This window comes from Geotrypetes seraphini, chromosome 14 (genome assembly GCF_902459505.1).
Source record: "Geotrypetes seraphini chromosome 14, aGeoSer1.1, whole genome shotgun sequence".
In the NCBI taxonomy this organism is placed as follows: Eukaryota; Metazoa; Chordata; class Amphibia; order Gymnophiona; family Dermophiidae; genus Geotrypetes; species Geotrypetes seraphini.
The window spans coordinates 67,372,863-67,390,421 of NC_047097.1; the positions used below are offsets into that span (position 1 = coordinate 67,372,863).

A 17,559-nucleotide genomic window follows, 5' to 3' on the forward strand; every position below is an offset into this window, starting at 1 on the left:
GCCACAAAGACTGGGCTATTGAGCATCTAAATGGTAATTTAGAGTGGAACAGCATTTTCATAAAATGGCTGCCGCACGCAGGGTACCTTTTCTAGGAAGTCGAAGAACTGAGAAAGAGAGGTTTCTCCTTTACAAACCATATAGCCGTCTTTAAATGACATGCTAACTAACCGTTATATAAAAAGCCATTTAAAGAAGACCTTAAAGGAAATCAATTTAGAATGCAAAAAAAAAAAAAAAAGGAGCGTAACCCAAAACTAACTGTGTTGTATGTCAAATGTAGCAAGTAATACTTCTTGGCACTGGCTTCTAAATTTTCCATATTAAGTACAATGTATTCAATATGTATAAAGCACTAAAGCTGCTCCAACTATTATGTGGACAAATAAATGACATACATTTGAAAATCTAGAACAAAAAACGATCAAAGGAGATTTTAATCCACGTTCAACTTATACTGAACCCACAGTAAAAAAAATGTAAAAAGCCGAATGAGCCAGTCAGTCCACTTAAGTAAAAATGAAAAAGTTCAACAGAAAATACAAAACTAACTCTGCAAACAAATATTACTATGTTATCTGACTCAAGATATTTTTTTTTTAATTTTTAATTGGCGAAATCAATGCATTTTAGAGTCTCAAAATAAGACATCTGCAATATAGCTAGTTAAAAAAAAATGAGCACTCCAAAATTACAAGATTTCCACCTGTCAGCTTTGGCCTCTTCCTGGCCATTAGGGTAGGGCTGTTCTTTAATGAGCAGCTCACCAATGCAGGCAAACACCAACTATAAAAGGCAAAATTTTAAAATAGTAGGCAAAATATGTAAAACAAACAAACAAACACCCCACTATTCCACAAAGTCTCACAATACAAGTCTATTTTGATATTTAAGCTAAATAAAAAAAACCCACAACTTATTTTCTAAGCTCCATTGTTTCACATGTCACATTTAAATGGAAACTAGGTGCTTTCACAAAGTCTGTACTGCTTATTACTCCTCTGCTATCCCACTACCCTCCAGTCTCTCATTTTAGAGGGAATTTTGGAAAGAAGCAATACAACAGAACAGAGCCAGCAGCACCCATAAACTCTCCTTATCTAGATGCATGTCACCAGTTGATCAGTTTAGTATTTCCAGTTTAATTAAGAAAGGTCACCAGAAGTTCAAAGCATTTTACCAGTATACTAGCAACATCACAAGTGAACGCTTCCCCCCCCACCATCAAAAAATATATACTGTATACTATATATATATGTGTATATGTATGTGTGTACATTATAATTCGTAGAAAACTGAAGAAATGTCCAAGACAACTTAATTCTTGTCATAGAAAGCAGGACATTTATAAATCTGACAGCGAGCATGTCAGTTTTTTTCCCTTCACACACATTATGGGTGGAGCATAAAGTCAAAAGACCTAAAGAATTAAAATATACCACCCCCAGAAAAGCAGTCATAGAACAGGTGGCCTGTATAGCTTGATCAATCATGCTAAGCAAGTGGCATTTTGTTTACAAAAATAAAACTATCTATGAAAATCTGGCATCTCAAGGAAAAGAAATCTAAGGTTTTGCATAAGTATGCTCCAAAATTTCATTCAGTATACCTCGATTTCACAACTGCCTTCTTCTACTGAATATCCTATATATATATATATATTATTTTTTTAACCCTATTAACTATGATATAAAAACAAATGCTTTGAAATCTAAACTATGCTTCTAAACTTTAGAATTAAGGACAAATGTATATGGATACATTCACTTTAAGTCTTTCACATACTATATCATGAAAACTTGTAAAAGGATCAAAAAAATTACAGTGCATGGGATCAAGATCAGTCCTCTTCTTGAATCACTTACAATTTGCACAAATCTCTAGTTGAATCAAATTATGAACATTTGATCAAATTTGTTCAACTGCCCCTTTAAAAAAGTATGATTTGACGAAGATATCCAGATTGTAAAAAAAATAAATATAAATGCACTAACTTACTTTCTTCTCTTTAGCAACAACTGGTAAATGATTAAAAAAAATGCTGACCCTGCCAGCTTATTAGTGGATAAAAAAAAATGTTTATGAAATGTTAGCCACCCATGTAAAGAGAAGATTACAGCATATTATCAAGCTTAAATAGAGGAAAAAAAAAAAAAAGCAAAGCACAGGCAAATGAAAAAGAATAAGCACTTCTACAATTATTAAATATTCCTCAGTTGCAGGCAGGAAGTATATGAACTGAAAACATAATATGAACAGAAGTAAGCTAAGGTTTATATTTTTTTCATTAAAAAGGTCCTTGTGTGTCAAAAGCAAACAATTAGTATAACCTATTTTAGTTATTGAATACAAATATTTTAAAGTTTAAATTTGAAAATTTTTAAGTATTTAGAAACATGTTAAAAAAGACATTTTCCATCCCTACATTATATGTAAATAAAAAAAATTGGCCCTATTAAAATTCAACTATCAATTATCAAAAAAACTAGCAAAACTATCCAGCAGCAGTTAAATAATGAAGACAGAGATTCAGATCAAAAAGACTGTTCCAGCACCTTTATATGGACTCAAACTTGAAACAAAATGATTAAAAAATGGACAGCATTGCACTTAAAAAAAAAAAAAAAAAAAGTCAAATAAATTATAAAGTCTGCAGATTCTGTCAGACATGCAGCTTGCCTATTGTAGTCCCAAAAAATATTTTTTTCATTCATTGTAATTCTTGTAGTACAGTATTTCAAACATGTACTATGATGAGGCTTCTGTGGCCCTCACTTAAAATCTTAAGTAGTGTTAAAATTTTTGCGAGAAAAAAGTGCCTTCTATTTAAAATGGTGCAATGCAGCAAAGAGTAAAACAACAAGGTCATTTTTCTACAGCACGAAACGACAAAAAAAAAAAATAGAATAAAAGCACAATGCTAAAAACTGCACAGCTTTTAGTGAAGGCTTTCGCCTGGGCAAAAAGGAATACATTTTGCTTCCTTCCATGGGCCCTGAAAGTCACATCCCAACTTTCAGAAAATTACGATGAAAAATTTGGGTGTGGCAGATCAAGAATCTCAAGGTCACTGCTGGAGAGAAAAAAAGGTTTAAAAACCTTCACAATCAAACGAAGAGGGGGATTGACCCTGCCTGTCAAAATGTAAACAATCGAATCAGATGTAGCAAGAGACGAAAAAGGATGAAAGGGGAAAAAAGTTGAGAAAAAGAATCGTACCTCGAAGCATTACTGTGGACTGAACAGTCCTCTTCTGGTGTTTTGTCCTTAGTTTTCATCATCTTTTAATTTGTTAATTGGTCGAGGGTTCCTCTTGGCTTTGATGTCCTGCATCCAGGTATTTACTGTCAAAGTTGAAAGAAAGGTAAGGTCCCAAGCTGCTGTGCTTTGCTTTTCGCTGTAAGCAAAGTCCTGACGCTGCAATGAGATTAAGAACAAAGCAACACTGCCCAACACGAAAGAGATACAAATGTTGAAGATTTTTTTTCTCTCTCGTTTTGTTTTAGAACCGCAGGTAAACCAGATAACAAAAACAATCCTTCCCCTAGTTCGACGTAAAACTTTCTCAAAGACGGTGCACTAAGAAATCTATCTTGTTGCGTCATCGGGAAAAAAAACAAACCCTGTTCAAATAGAAATTAAAAGAAAGGAAAAAACTAAAACACCCCATCCTATTTATTCAATATCAAAATTAAGATGACACCCTACCTGATTCAAGTACAGCCAGACCGAAAAAAATCACTCTGACTTTCGGTATCGAGGAAAAAAAAAAAAAATGAAAGCCGTGTCCAAATTGCTAGAAAAACGTTTTTAAAAATAATCGCTTCCCTCCCTCACAAAATATAAATAACTTGAACAACAATGAATAAGAATAGGACAAAAATAAGGAAAAAGATGACCGGCGAGGGGAAGAAAAAAAAAAAAAAAAAAAGTCAGCCTCATTAGGAGAGCAGACAAAAATGGAGGTACGCCATGGCTTCTAGCTGGAAGAAAAACAACGACCCGGGTTCCCTCTCCACTTTCTTCCTCCCAATCGGCCACGAAAACGGACCCCAAACCCCTGCCTTCCCCTGCAAATTCGGGAGCCGGGGTCTTCGGAGGAGGTCGGGGGGCCGGCTGGGCCCCCGGAAAGTTAGGAAAAGTTGTTGGGAGAAGCCAGGGAGCTCGGTGCGCTCTCTAAGGCACAGCCGCCATCTAGAGCTCCTTCCAGGCTCTGAGAGCTCTGCCTTTGATTGACACTCTCTGCATTTACCCCAGAACTCAGGTGATGCACCATAGACCCACCCCTTCATTTCAACACACACTCAAAAAGAGGCTCCATTTTCAAAGGGAGTCCCCCCTTCCCCAAACCCATGCCCTTTCTAGGTACTTCAGCACCTGGGGCTGGGGGGACCTTAACCCCATCCCTCTCAGACCAGATTAGAGCTGGTTTCCTTTCTTTTCTAAAGATTTGCTGACTACTGCAGTCCTTGAGATTTAATTACTTCCTCCCTGGACAGGAAGTGGTGTCCAAGAAAGCCATTTTGAAGAAATAATGGTGCCTGGGTTCAACTCAAAGAGTTGCCAGCATCTCCCAGAACTGTTTAGAGGGAGGGGTTCTGTTTATTTAAGTACTTTATAAGATTCCATTTCTTTCATTGGGGTTGAAAGTTCTACAGACCAAAAGGCAAGAAGAAATTGGGTTTTTCCAATGAGTTTTAAAGTCTTAACAAAATAAAAGTTGTTTTCTCAACAGCGCCTCCCTAGTGTCCTATAGAAAACATTACACATCTTTCCAAAACTTAATATCTTATATTTTTAAGACTATTGTATAACATGCTAATATTTGCTAGTATTTTAACTTAACTATTTGTCAACCAATTTTAAGGAAAATATTAAGATTTGAAGTTCAGACCAATAACACTAATCATACTGGGAAAAGTGATTACAGATTAATACTGTGGACTGATCACACCCCATCACATTCAGAGACATACTTATCAATGTGGACTACCACCAAGATTTTCTTTTACCACAGATCCTATTTTATGTAATGTAATGTGATCTAGTTACTAATAACTAGGGCCAACAGTAAAATATATCTTAAGTCACTCACATTGATAGTTTCTCCCATTAAAGTTGAACTTTTCATTAGAAAACCTATGTATTAAGCAATACCTCAAAATACCTAAACTTATTTCAACAATAGATGAGAGTAATCAATAAATGAATTTTAACTTATCTCCAAATTTAAGAAACTATTCCAAATTCATTTAAAAACAGACATGAATGACCACCATCTCTACATGGCTCACCAAATGTAAGGTTCTGAAAGCTTATTATGCATCTTCAATTGAGATATTTCTTAGATAGGTCATTGTGTTAAGTGGTAAATTGCCAGTGGCAAGGTGTTTTATAATTAACCTTGCATCATAATATAGAACATTTTTGAAAAAATGTTTAATTAAATTTAAATTTTAGGCAGAAAAGTTTTTAAGATAACACCTAGGTTTTATTTAGCCATTTTAAACTAAAATGGGAAGTCAATCAACAATTAAAATTACCAAATACAAATTGAGGATTAATACCATTGAAGAACAGCTACCACACATATGCACCACAGAACAGTGGTTCATATAGACCACACAAAGCAGCAGAGAACTAACTTAAGAGATCATGGAGAATACAGAAAGATGGCTACTTTTGATCTGTAAAGTTATAGAAACATAGATATGGCAGATGAAGACCAAACACCTCAACCAGTTTGCCAAGTCAAAAAAGGTCCACATTACTAAGAATACATGTCAATAATGCTAACAGAGCTGCAAGTTGTAACCATAATATACATTTCCTTTAATTCAATTAAACAGTTCTACATGTTGCATACAATTTAAGAAAACAGACCATAACAGCTTGCATTGGTTTGAAACTACAACACAATAAAGAGCTTCTGTTCCATGCTCAGGCCCAAATCCCATAGATTGTATATGCTGGCCCAGTATTGACTGTAGGTAAGAACTTTCACATTGAAGAATGTAAGATAATCATAATTCAAACTCTATGAAACACAGCCAACAATCTTCAGAAGAGTAAAATGATGGGCTTCATATAGCTTATCTGTAGCTTCCATTCAAAAAACAAAATTACATATATAGTGTGACATGCAAAAGCATGTCAAAAAAGTTTGTAAATTCCCTTCAAATATGGAACCAGGAAACGTGAAAAAGACAAACTAAAGAAATAGTTGACTCCTCTGATCTTTATCAACAAAAAGACTGGGCTAGTTAAATTTTTCATGAATCAGGTTAAAATTGCTGTTTTATGATGACCTAGTTCCATGCAAGTTAAGAATTCCATACACTGCCTTTTCAAATTGTAGAAACAAACAAAGAGAAAAAAAAAAAAAAGATATTCCAGGCCTCCCTCCCACCCAAAAAAACTAACACTCACATTTGCTAAGTAGGCAGAAAAAAAATCATCTTAGATAATTAATTTCCTTCAAAAGTATTTCTTTATAAAGCTAAAATTAATAGGTAAAGCACTTATGACTGAATTCACCCAACAGCACATTCCAGTGTAAGCTTTCAAAAAAAAACACAAGAATATTAAAACCTTTTTATTTTAAAAATCTTAAAATTCACTTCACATTTTTTACATTATGTATTAGCAGAACCATTTTGATTCTTTTACCATGTCAGTAACACATTTTTGCAAGCATACTTGGGACATATGCCGAAAAATCTAGATGCAACCATTTTCTTGTCAACGAAGAAATAACCAATAGGAAATAAGTCCAAAGTTCTTTTTTGCAGGATGTTCAGAAACTCAGATCTTGTAGATTTTTAAGATGTTGAGAGTCCATTTTAAAATGCCATTCTCTTGGAAAATCTACTCCAGTACTTGTGCCTTAGTCCACTGCTTATCTCCCAATCAAGTCCAAGAATATTAGAACTGCCATCTTGAATTTGTCACTGGTAGACTCCACTTCACTTCGCTCATTGATGTCTTAATGGAAAATTAGAAAGAAAATGTTGTTGGAATGTTGATAATCTCATCTAGGACAAGCAAAACAGTCTACTTTGACAACATTTTCAATACACAACTTAATATAGTCTTCTTAAACGATTACCATGATAGTTAAATAGCAACAAGGTTACCTTAAGTTATACAAGCTAATTAGTTGTATTTTTAGTTTTCAAATGAAAAGCTCCAGTAACATTTTTTTTTTTATAAACCATGACTGCACTAATCAAGTAATATTCAAGAAAGGGATTTCTAAATTGTGTACAAAATAAAATGGAAAATACTCCAATCACACAAAATCAGAAAGAAAATGCAAATCATAGAATAGCAATTAATGATCCAAAATAGCAAGTTTTCTAAACAAAAAATTGCTTACAAGAAGTATAAAAACTAGTGAAAACAAGTACAGTATATAATTTCTCTTCTTAGACCAATTTGTGAACTGTTTCACTGTCTCTCTGACCAAAAGGCAACTACATCAAGAAAAAACACGTAAGCTATACAAACAAAAAATACCTAAATAAATAAATAAAAATTCTATTAGCAAGTCGTTTCTCGCTTAACTTTCAGAAGCTAACACTCCCCCCATCAAATGAAAGCAGAAGTTTAGTATAATGGATCTTTTTTCAAAATATTTTGAAGTGTTTGAGAGGAAAAAAAAAAAAAAAAGCCTCCTCCCGGAAAATAAAGAAGTTACTATGCACTATACTATCATGGAATAGCAATGGCCCAACATACGGTGTGTAGAATTCTTCCATATTAGAAGCTGCATGATGAGTAATAGGTTTGCCCAATACTGCACTGAGAAAAGATGGAACAGGAAAATAAGACTTTAAAAAATTGGTCCAATGGTTCCATTTCAATACAGATGGTAAACCTGAAAAGCACCAATTCTTAATGGCTTCTTCCTTTATTAAAATAGTAGATTCCAATCAACTAATTCATTCTCATTATAGCCATGATTATGTATTACATATTTTTAAATATTTAACTGAAGTGAAATTTAACTTCATGCAAAGTAGATAAGGGGGGGGGGGGAGGGACGGGACAAGAAACTCAGATACTTTATGAAGCCCAGAGGCTGCTTTGTACGTTTACTGGACAAATGACAGTACCCCTTGTGCTATAAGGCATACTGCTCCCACAAGTCATGAAAATGTTGTGATGCAAAGTTAACTATAGTTGATGAATGTAACTTTCATTTTCCTGGGTTGCTCTACTGTATAGTACAGCAGTAAGTATAGACTGTTCCCTCTTCCACATGGAAGTGAATATGCAGCCTTTCCAACCTGGTATGCATTTTTAAAATAGCTTTCTAATATCTTAAAGAGGACTTTGGGATTTTGTCGAATGGGTTACAAAAAAAAAAATAATAATAATTATTATTTATTTTTTTTTTACAACAACTAACGTTTTTCAGAAGCAAATGTTAACCCTTTAACTGCATGTTAATGTTTAGTAAAATTTGATAGAACTATCATGTTTTTAATACATGATTTCATTCCTCTGACCCTGGCCATTAAAAGGGGCTTTCTTCCAGGGTATGTTTGGAATAATCTGCCATCGATTGTTAATAAGAAGGTTGTTTATTATTTCAGAAGCATTTTAAAACCCCTTTCAAAAATATCTGAATTAAGAAAATTATTGAGTTGAATATTCTTCCTTTGGAAATTCCTAATGATTGTTATTGATTCTGTTTATTGTTAAAACTGCTTTGGACCAGTTTTAGAAATAAGCGGCTAATAAAAGCCCAAGATTAAGTACCATAAATTTGAAAAATTATTATTATGGAAATTGGTAAAATGAAGCCCATTTAAATATAATTAGTAAGAGCCAATAAATGGAAGACAACAGAAAAAATGTCTAGTAGATAACAGCTACTCCAATTTCCTTCACAACAAAGGCTATGCTCTTACAGTCATGCAAAAAATTAGGACACCATGAAATATTCAGTTCTTTAAGACAGTGGTTCCCAACCCTGTCCTGGAGGAACACCAGGCCAATTGGGTTTTCAGGCTAGCCCTAATGAATATGCATGAAGCAAATTTGCATGCCTATCACTTCCATCATATGCAGATCTCTCTCATGCATATTCATTAGGGCTAGCCTGAAAACCTGATTGGCCTGGTGTTCCTCCAGGACAGGGTTGGGAATCACTGCTTTAAGAAATGTTCACATATCAATGTCAAATTTTTTTTTTTTTTAAATTTCTGGAAAAGAAAAGTGATGCAATTGCAGGTAAACAAAGATTTTCCTTGATTTACTCCTGAAACAAGATATCCACAAAAATGTGTATTCTGAGGAATAAATTAGGACACCCTATACCCTAATACAGGGGTGGGCAACTCCGGTCCTCGAGGGCCGAAATCCAATTGGGTTTTCAAGATTCCGGTCCTCGAGGGCCGGAGTTGCCCACCCCTGCAATTACATCACTTTCTTTTCCAGATATTTTTTCACATGACTATACATCATTCTAAATATTTGCAAGATGTCATCTGTATCAACCCAGTACCGAGTTATGATCTAATACACCTTTGTATCAAAGGTTTTTGCTAGAAACATTTGGAAAAGTGAAACTTCTATAAGCAAGGCACTGGCTTAATAAGAGTATCTAAAAATCCATATTTCATGCAATGAGAAAAATCATTTCAATACAATTCCTGCAAGAGGTGCAGAGGTATGTGAAATTTGATAAATTAGATGGAAATTACTCCTCCATGAAGAGGGGCTAAAAAAATAAGCATGGAGGATAGCTGTTTTAACTGAAAGGCTTCATGGGTGGAATAAGTAAACAGGGAACTGTTTACCCTTTCATAAGGATACTAAGGAGGGACTATTAAATTAATAGGTAGCATACCCAAACTGTATTAGGACACCCCCCCCCCCCAAAAAAAAAAAAAAAAAAAAAGCAGCAAGCTATGGAATTTGTTGTTACCAGAGGCTGTGGTCAAAGCAGTTCCTAAAGGTCAAGTCCATAAACCATCAACATCCATGTAAACTTGGAAAGTCAAAAGTTTCTTTGCGTGCAAACAAAAAGGAATGATCTACTCTGATCTTGCTAGGTACGGTACTTGTGCCCTGCATTGCCCATTGTTGAAGCATGCTGGGCTTCATGTGCCATATTGGGTCTATTTTATGTTCTGTTTTGCATGTACAGCATAAAACATTTATTGTAAACAGTTGAAGCATCAAGATGATTGGCAGACACACAAGCATCACATCCTGCTTGTCCTCTAAACCACAAGTTGCTTGTAGAATGCTGTCAATCATTTCTTGAACTCCGCCTCCTTCCAAGAATTGCTCCTGCCCCCTCAGTTTGTACAAAAGCAAATCAAGTAGCGCTGTAATGACTGGAAGGAAGGGGGAAATTGAGAAAAATCACCGACACTACAATTTAGTTCTGTTCTATAAAAACATCCATTAACATTATAATATTTAAGTAACTGATCAGACAGGCACAAAAATTGGGTGCAACCAGCACTAATCTTATACAGAGCTTGTAGCTAGTCGCATGTCCTGCTATCAAGCAGAGACAAATCAGACTATGTTCTTGAGCATTTTCCTTCTTACATCCTCTCAGTTCACCTGAGAGAGAAAGAATTCTTCAAATTCAGGCGGATCTTAAGGCTAAAGGCAGGCAAAGCCCACTAGCAGGGCAGGGCTTCAGGACTACTAGACATCTACAAGAAAGATTATCCTTTCTAATGCAATGTGTGTAGTGGTCCTGAATGCTAGAGACATACCAAAGCAGTCCCCCAGAATCTAGGGCAGGCCTACTGAGCCTGCCTTCAAACACGGAGAACCCAAAAACAGCTTAATTCCTGGCTGCTACATCTACCCTATAGAACCTGGTAAAGCATCTACAGATTTCCTCAGGCAAAACTGGCAGAGTCTCTGCCCATGAGATAGCAGCTCCTCTAGTGCTTTCCATGCAATCGGCAGCTGCTTACCACAGCCCCATAGAGAGATTAGAGATAGAGACTTTAGACACCAGCCTCCCTTTATTGGCGTGACTAGTCAGAATAAATAAGATCCAATAAGTAAACTCATTGTTAACTTTGAGGTACTAGAGAAGCACTCGCTTGTCAACCAGCCAGCAAATGCAATGCTTTATCCCTTTTCTTAGACCCCGTAGGGTGAAAGTCGGCAAACAGACTTTCTGATTGATGTGGCAGACAGACTACTTTCGGTAAGAAAGATGGAACCATACGCAAGGAAGAGAACCCTGCTTCTGTAAACTTAAGGAACTGTTCCCTGCAGTACAGAGCATATAACTTGGAAACCTCATCTCAAAGTAACCACCACCAGAAACTCTGGACTGCAAGATCCAGAAGGGACACCTCCTGTAAGGGCTCATACAGAACTGTACTGGAGACCTTGTAATACAGTGTTAAGATCCCAGAAAGAGAAAGGAAGGCGCACTAGAGGGCACAACCGAAGAGCCCCCCTAATGAACCATGCAATATCTAGATGAGAGACCAGAGCTTTTCTCCCCGAGCTTGGAAGCACCTTCAGCGACCCAACCGGCACACCCTTCTGAAAATGTCCTTGCAAAATTTGCAGGTCTACTGAAATCAGAGCTCATAGGAGCTCTATATCAGCCACAGCACACAAAAGTGCTGAAAGGAATTCCAGGATTGGCATAGGCTGCTATTGTCGACGGCTTCTTAGCTCTAAGCAGGAAACAACCACGTTCAAGTAACCCTTCTTCACCTGAGGCACCCATTCATTCCTTAAGCCCAAAGTGTTCCAGATTCTCGATAGGGGCAGGTCCCCAAGTGAGAAGATCTACTTGGACAAGCAATCTGAGCCTTGTCCCTCTGGAGGCAAACTAGGTCTGCATAGCATGGGCTGTGGGGCCAACTGGGTGCCACTAGGCTTATCAATCCCAGATGACTCACAATCTTGCCCTATCATGGGCCACGGGGGAACATATACAAGAGCCCTTTCTTGGTTTAACTAGTGCATCCAACCCCGCACTTCTGGGCTCGTACCTTCAGCTGTAAAAGCAAGTCGCCTTTGTGTTTACAGCGGTGGCCATCAGATCCATCTGTGGACATCCCCACTGCAGAACTATGGAGTTGAACGGAAGGGGGGAGGGAACCATTCCCTGGGTCACGAGTCTGCTGACTGAGAAAGTCGGCATGCACATTTTCCACTCCCGCTACGTACGCAATCAAGAGCCTACAAATGGGCTTCACTTGGCCCAAGGCCATGCCAAAAAAAATTCTTAGGTACTTCAGATGCCAAGTCAGCTCCAGCTAACTCTTCTTGAAGTTGACGATCCATCTCATGTCTTGGAGGGACCACTCTCGAAACTGCCAGTTCACATTCCTCCTTGGATGTGGTTCTCACTAGCCAATCATCCAAATATGAGTGCACTGCTGCTGCCACCGCCACAACCTTGGTACAAGTGTGAGGTGCCATTGCTAGGCCAAAGGGGAGTGCTGAAAACTGGAAATGCTACTCCAGCACATGAAACTGCAAGTACCTCCTATGGGCCAAAAAAATCTGGGAATGTGTAGATGGGCTTCCATCAAAATCAAGGAAGGACTCCATTAAAAAAAAAAAAAAACATACACCGAGGCAAGAAATTCTCCCAGCACCACTGCCACTATGACCAAACGATCTCCATGCGGAAATGCAGCAGTTTCAGAGGAGCTTTGACCAACTTGAGGTCCATAATGGATCTCCAGTCATCCAAGCCTTTCTTTGGTATGATGAAATATATGGCTCTGGTGCAGGTGATCAAGGCCACCAGCGTGCTCGACTTTAAGAATAAATGGGACATCCACGTGGGATCCCTACGAGGGTCGAGTTAAGGAACCAGGTCATTAGCATTCAGACTTAATGGGGTGGGTCAATAGAGTGGGCAGACTTGATGGGCTATGGCCCTTTTCTGCCGTCATCTTTCTATGTTTCTATGTTTCTATTCATCAGATACCGATTCTATGGCACAAAGATCCAGTAGCTTTTGTACTGATGCACAGACTCGAAGGCACTCTGGCCAGAGAATCTACAAATTGATCTGGAAGGGGATCACAAAACTTGATTTTGTAACCTTCTCGAACTATCTCCCTATCTGATCCCAGACTGGCCAAAAGGCTGGCAGTTATGCCCTCTATCTGGTGAGGTTTGGTACCTGTCCTGGCATCATTGTGTTTTCTTGAAGGATGGGGAGGGACAAGAGCCAGAGGCTTGCCGTCTCCTGCCCCTGCTGAACCTCTGCTGAGACCCCTGAAAGGACCTCTGCAAAGCTTTGCCTCCTGCTTAAGGAAGGAATATTCGAAGGCCTTGAAAATTCCCCCATATCGTCCAAGGTCTGCTGTCCAGCAAGCCCTTAGGTTGATGGTCCATAATGCTAGCCATCAGGTCATCCAGACTCTTGCCAAATAGCACCTGCCCTTGAAAGAGAAGCCTGCTCAGAGTGGCTTTAGAGGCTGAATCTCCTGCCCACTGTCTGATCCAGAGCATCTGCTGGGCTGAGATAGCTCCTAACTGACGATATCATAGAGGATCTTAGTTATCCTCAGAGGCCGGGACTCGACAGGTGTGGCAAGCACATGTATTTTGAGACAGATGAAGGCTTTAGAAAAAAGATAAGTTTAAAATCCAAGATGGCCACTGCCAGTAAAAATTACACACACAAACCCCCCTCCCCAAAAAAAAAAAAACAGACCATGGGGACTTCCCTGAAATACAAAAAAAAAAAAAAAATGCAGAGAAAGGTGTTTTAGGGATGAGGGACCTTGGCTCTGGCTGCAGAAACCTTCAAAATTTCACTTTTGGAAACCCTCCCCCCCTAGGTTTCACGCATAGACTATAATAGCTTTATTCACTGTGCCTTCCTGCTTCAGCTCAGGAATGGAAATGGGATAAACGGAGAAGAACTCTGCCTCACAGGCTCGCTGGAAGAACTTGATCTTCAGGCTTCCAGTTGGACAGAGGTCAGATTAAGCGTCAACCCCAGAAAACCTTGAACTGCAAATGGATGGGGGGGGGGGTGAGGACTAACCGGCTGGCCCATTATTAATCCCGGTCAAGCTGGGAAGGAAGAGCCGAACAGCATGCACTCAAGCTCCTAATAAATTTAGGGGTGTGAGCAGCTACACAAAGGACAGGCCCCGAGTAAAAAAAAAGGTTACAAAAGTAGGTTGACTAGTTTAGGTGTCCCCAGGACTGATCCCGCTAGCATGAGACTTCTGTAGCACAAATCTGTCTTCTCCCAGGCAGAGGTCTCAACAAGTGGGAATCTCTGGACACCAAACCAGAGCTGAACACTTAGAAAAATAAAATACCCAAAAATAATAAAACAGCAGAGCAGAAACTTCTGAACAATTGCTTGCATACAAAAAAATAAAAAAAAATTGAGGGGGTAGGAGCAGCTCCCTGGGAAAATGGTGAAGTTCAAAAAGATGATTGGCAGCATTCTGCAAGTTTCTTGCAGGTTCAGATGCAAAACCCTAGTATTCAGGGCAACTAAACACACTGCACTAGAACATACATTATTATTGGCTCTGGCAGATGGCAAAGTACAGAAAATAAAGCTAGGTTTAAATTCCTCCTTTGCAGTCTCAAGTCCAAAACAAACAAGTTTTTCAGTGCAATATCCTAAAGTCAGTCAGTTTCTGCAGTCTAAGTCCCATATGTTCACAAATTTTATATTTTTGTTCTTAACCTAAATAATCCATATATTGTTTAAAAAAATGTAAATCCTCAATTTGACAATTCCGACTACCAGCCAGTTAATTATATCCCATTACACCAAATTATTGCCCTTTTCATATTTAAATTGGAAAAAGTGAGTGGCAAGAAGGATGATAGAAAATAGATCGTTTCAAATCAACAAATTTTTTTTAAAAGTCCATCTATTTTGCTCTTCCACTCTAGACAGCATAACAGGGCATCTCAAGACACAACCTCAGTACTAGTCACTGGCCGACAGTGACTGCCACAGCAATAGCAACTACCTTTTTCTTTCCTCCTTAGACTTAAGCATACCACCTCAATGTAGCTGCTATCAGAATCCAGATACTTATATCAATGTTACTGTATGAGCTACAGGACTCATCACTTAGGGGAAGTAGTTGCAGTACTAGTTTGTTTAAATTGATCAACAATCATATAGCGTGTCAGACTAACAAAGCAATAATGCTTAAAATGTGAACCAGGGAATTAGACTCAATATATTCCATGATTTACTTCTTGTCTGGGGTTAATAGAAGAGAATATTGAGTCATTGTAGAGTTTGCTAGCCTAAGCCAACAAAAAGAAAGAAGAAGAAAAAAAAAAGGAAATTAAAATATAAAACACACACACACACAGTACACAGAATAGTTACTTTGCCAACAGACAGCACTGTTACTGGGATAGCAGGCAGATATTCTCACATGTGGGTGACATCATCCATGGAGCCCAGTACAGACAGTGGTAAAAGTGTATTGCCACGTTAAGTTTTTAGAACCTTCATGACTGCCTACACTACAAATGCACAAGTGCCTTTCTGCCCGGCACCGGTTTGCAGTACCTCAGTTCCATAAGCAAGCTAAGAAGACAACCAGGGAGGTAGGTGGGATGTGAGAATATCTGTCTGTCCCCGGATAACACCTGTTACGGTAAGCAACTGTGCTTTATCCTAGGACAAGCAGGCAGCTTAATCTCACGTGTGGGACTCCCTAGTTGAATATAATGGGATGGAGGGAGAGTTGGCCATTAAGAAAAAAAATTCTGAAATACTGTTTAGCCGAAATGACCATCTCATCTCAAGTAGAGTTCTAGACAGTAGGGAGATGTAAATGCATGAATTGAGGACTGAATAGGTGGTTTGCATATTTCATCAATGGGACTGAAACATTAAAGCTATTGATGCTGCTATAGCTTAGGCTTTGTATGCTGTAATGCATCCCTCGAGCTGCAGCCCAGCCTAAGCATAGCAGAAGGCAATACAGACTACCAGCCATGTAGAAATAGTTCTCTTGGTTACAGGCTGACCAATTCTGTTAGGATCAAAAGAGACGAACAGTTGAGGTGAAGTCCTTTGTATGTGGTAAGCCAAGGCACACTTATAGCCCAATGTATGAAGAGCTGTTTCTCCAGGATGAGAATGAGACTTTGGGAAGAAAACTGGAAGAACAATAGTTTGAATTAGGTGAAATTCCATGACTATGTTTGGAAGGAATTTTGGATGGGTCCAGAGAACCATCTTGTCATGATGAAAAACCGTATGGTGGTTCTGAAACCAATGCTTGAAGCTCACTCACTCTATGGCAGAAGTGATAGAAATCAAGAAGACCACTATCCAGTGAGAAGCTTAAGAGGAGTAGACGCCAGTGGTTCAAATGGTGGCTTCATCAAACTGGCAAGGACTACATTAATATCCCAGACAACTGGAGGCAGCTTAAGAGGAAATTTGGAGTTGAAAAGTCCTTTCATAAACTAGGAAACAAGTGGATGAGTGGCTAGAGATTTATTGTTGACAGGAACATGAAAAGCACTATCACAGAGGTTAAACTGAGGTGGTTTTCAGCCCAGAATTAGATAAATGGAAAAGATAATCCAAACACTGAAGGGAGAAAAGAGGTGGAAGTATCTTGGTGATTGAGAGTACACCACAAATTGAAGCATGTCCACTTCTGTTGATAGCGTTGCTAAGTAAAAGGATTTCTGGAAATAGCTAATAAATGGCTTATACTGAGAAAGATTAAAATATGCATAAGTCAGACCAAGAGGTACCAAGCTGTCAGCTGCAGAGATTGCAGATTGGGATGCAACAGAGATCCTCGACTAAGTGAGCACAGATAGAAAGATTTATAAGGTAACTGGATCCTTGGTACTCAGCTGAAGTAGAAGTGAGAATAAAAGAGCTATCAGGATCATGGTGGCTGATTTGCTTTTAAGCTTGACTAGGGTAGAGAATGAGAGGGATTGACTGAAATGCTTACAGGAATTAAGTTTGTCCACAGTCCAATCTACAAGAAAAGCATCTGCTTCGAGACAATGAGGAGAGTACTGTCTGGAGCAAAACTGAGCCAATTTGTGATTGAGGGGAGACAAACAAGATCTATTTGATGAATCCCCTACAGCAAGATGTGGCACAATACTTTGGAGTTGAGAGTACACTCGTGTGGTTGTAGAAATCTGCCGAATTTGTCGGCTAGAGTATTCAGTTCACCTTGTACATATATGGCTTTGAGAAATATGTTGTGAGCAATTGCCCAATTCCATATGTATTCTGCCTCTTAACAGAGGGAGAGAGCCTGTTCCCCCTTGTAATATCACTACTTGATTGTCTGTTCAAACAAGGAGTACTTGGTTGGAAGACTCTTGAAAGGTTTTTAAGAGCATTGCTAATTGCCCATAGCACTAACAGGTCGAAGTGTAATGTCTTCTCTTGAGCAGACCTTGTGTCCCGAGACCGTCCAGGTAAGCCCAAGCATACATGGACGCATCCCCGGTAAGTACTTTCTGATGTGGAGGGACACCAAACAGCAGACCTCTGGAAATATTGGATGATCCATCCACCACTGAAGGAATTGATGAAGCAGCAAGGTGACTGAT

At 38.5% G+C, this 17,559-nt stretch overlaps 1 protein-coding gene and 1 long non-coding RNA gene across 3 annotated transcripts in view; both read right to left on the reverse strand.

Annotated features, from left to right (window-relative positions):
- CHD2 (chromodomain helicase DNA binding protein 2) overlaps positions 1 to 4,226 on the reverse strand; it is a 186,355-nt gene extending 182,129 nt beyond the window's left edge. Inside the window, 2 exon segments of the mRNA XM_033920273.1 lie at positions 3,220 to 3,417; positions 3,709 to 4,226. Coding sequence (XP_033776164.1) covers positions 3,220 to 3,281 — 62 coding nt within the window. The 5' untranslated portion in view covers positions 3,282 to 3,417; positions 3,709 to 4,226.
- A 2,354-nt stretch (positions 4,227 to 6,580) lies between these two features.
- LOC117348191 overlaps positions 6,581 to 17,559 on the reverse strand; it is a 30,243-nt gene continuing 19,264 nt past the window's right edge. For both annotated transcript variants that reach the window (XR_004536925.1, XR_004536924.1), the window contains exon 5: positions 6,581 to 6,984. This is a non-coding gene — a long non-coding RNA (uncharacterized LOC117348191). The remainder of the gene's footprint in view (positions 6,985 to 17,559) is intronic.